Below are 2,731 nucleotides of genomic sequence, written 5' to 3' on the forward strand. Positions count from 1 at the left end.
AGCACCTGTCTTGCATAGGGAGCTTTACAATTCCTTTGTTGATTTACACTGCATGAATGTGTTCACAGAGGTTACCCTTGATCAAATTGTCTGTGCAAGAACACACATAACTGTGCATACAGATCTGAAAAGAAATACAAAATAATACATTATACACACATGTGGATTAACATCTCTTAAATTGTCACAAATGGTTGTTACACCTAGGAATTTAACTGTTGAAAATAAGTATACATACCTTGCACTCAGGACAGGACAATGGGCATGCAGTGCAAGAGTTCTCTGTATAGGTGACAGTATATGGGGGCCGATCAGAAAGGGTATATACATGCCATGTGCCATCTTCAACGCAGTGTATCAGTTCCTTATTGATACCACAACCTCTTCTGTGACTCTTACTTATTTCAGCACTGCGTGTAGTTCTCTCTGTCCCCTTACAAAGCCTTATTAATCTTTGAAAAAGTGAGTCCCTCGTTCTGTGCAACAGGGCCTGGATACATTTATCTACTCTGTTATTTATTTTCTTCAGTAAGTATGAGTATTTAAGAGTTTTATGGTTTGCTTCTCATAACATATTTGTATTAAGGCCAAGTCCAATTCTGTAGCTGTATGCCCACATATGTGGCCTCCATGAATATCTATCTTTAAAGTACTTGCCAAACTCTTCAGTTCCTCCCTTCTCTGCACACCAAGTAAGAAAGCCATCCAGCAACTCTGAGAATTTCTCTCTATCTGTCTGTGAGTGCAAAGTTTTCAGAGCTTTGTATACTGTACTCTTCAGCATTGTATTCCCATTTACTTTTGCACATATATTCCGTCTCCATGCCCGATCAACGTGCCAGGTACATAACAACCTATGTTCACTATGGCCCATAACTACACTCCAGGCACTGCAGTAGCTGTCACAGTCATCAGACATGAATACCTATAAAAATAAAACACATATATTAATGCTATAGTTATTTTCAGCAAGCAGTGGATCAAACATTCTCTAATGAAACTGTCTTCTTACCTTTGTTTTGATGTTTCCAATACATTTCTTAATCTGCTCAAAGAAAACTTGCATGGACCTTGTGTCAGTATGTGTACTGAGGCAATAAGAAACTCGACATCCAGCACCAAATTCATCCACAGTCAACAGTGTGGTCAGATAAAATTTATACCTATTAGTGCCATGTGTGCTGTCTATCAAAACTTTTTCTGCACAGAATTTTTTTGCCATTTTCTGCTGATACTCACTCATAAGGACTATCATAAAGTCACTTTCTGATAATTTGTTTCCATTATCCTCAGTGCCTTGGGCTTTGTAATAAATCACCGGGGAATCTTTCCCTAGGCACTCTTGTTGTCTCACCCACAGATCAACACTGGTTGCATCATCTTGGTGTGCACTACTATCGTCCAGCTTGTATTCTTTCCTAATATTTCTAATATCTTGTTTGCTTAAAAGATGAATTCTTCTGAAGAGTCCAACTTGAATGCTCTCTCTCACTTTCTTCAAAATTGTAGTATCAGGAACACCTTGTGCAATTAATTCAGCAACCATTGCCCTGTCAGCTGTAGTCAGATGTAGGCTACCCACAGAGAGACTGTGTCCTGTGTGTGTCCTGTAGAACTTGACATTGACCATGTTAGATGACACATTTTTGACTACCAAACAGGCAGGGCAGGTGCCACCAATTTTGATTGAAGGTTCCCTTAACCCTCTGCCTGAAGCTGTTTTGCCAGCATATCCAGAATGGTGGCAAACCAAATAATCACATTTCTGCTTTCCCCTTGGTCTTATCTTATGAAGGAAACCTTCTCTTCAGCTTCCATCTGTTCCTTCCACAGAGAGAACTCTGAAAACAAAATTACAATGCATAAGAAATAAAAACTTAAGTACAGCATTTGTGTGTTATTCTGAGGAAATAATTTAATTGAAATACACAAGATAACACTGAGTAAGGTCAAAACATATTAGCAGCTCTCTAATAATTATTATAAGCAAGGTGCCTGAGAAATAATGGTAATGGAGACAGTCTCTCCTACTCATGTGTTATAGAATCTGAAAATGGTTGTGGTATGTACATACAATCAATGTCAGAATGCTTTATGCCAACATTACAAACTAAGCCTAGGGCTACACTACAGATCAGCCTGTCACCACCACCAAGATTTAGAAACATGTAACATGCTGGGGCAAACAACTTCATAAGTCCGACAGTTTAGAGTTGTTTAAGTTATACGCAGAAGATATATTGCCAATCACTGATTACCCTATGATACTTTCTTACCTATATTTATATAAATGATACCCAACATGAACACTAATGATTACTAAATCATATCATTAACTCACTGGAAAGTCCTACATATACAAACAGTGTACAACACCAGTTATCTGGCAAATACAAATAATAAACTATACTTTTGTTTTCTCACCTTCCACAGAATTAAATGTCATTTCTTTGCACTCCATTTTCTGTTGGTGAACACACTCCAAATGGTGTATCAGTTCTTGCCTCCGAGAGCATCTAAATGTATTGCACTCAGTACATGTCATCTAAATAACAAAAAAAAACAGGTTTTTGATTAATATCTTAATAGCGTACTGCAACAGAAAAAGAACGTGTAAGCACAATTAATGCACTTATTCATCCATCATGTTTCATACTGCCAATTATGAAGGAGAATCTTCAGGGATGTGGAACAACACAGTGAAGCTGCAGTGAGAAACTAGGGCCTGCAT

The 2,731-nt window shown here is 37.9% G+C and overlaps 1 protein-coding gene across 1 annotated transcript; it reads right to left on the bottom strand.

Annotated features, from left to right (window-relative positions):
- Positions 1–565: 565 nt before the first annotated feature.
- Positions 566–1,546, bottom strand: LOC124722592. The gene is made up of 2 exons (XM_047247728.1): positions 1,013–1,546; positions 566–925 (listed from the first exon to the last, which is right to left on the bottom strand). Exons 1-2 carry the CDS (start codon positions 1,544–1,546, stop codon positions 566–568), a joined length of 894 nt encoding a protein of 297 aa, XP_047103684.1.
- Between the last annotated feature and the right edge of the window lie 1,185 nt (positions 1,547–2,731).

The sequence above is a fragment of the Schistocerca piceifrons genome, chromosome X (assembly GCF_021461385.2).
Source record: "Schistocerca piceifrons isolate TAMUIC-IGC-003096 chromosome X, iqSchPice1.1, whole genome shotgun sequence".
Taxonomy (NCBI): domain Eukaryota; kingdom Metazoa; phylum Arthropoda; class Insecta; order Orthoptera; family Acrididae; genus Schistocerca; species Schistocerca piceifrons.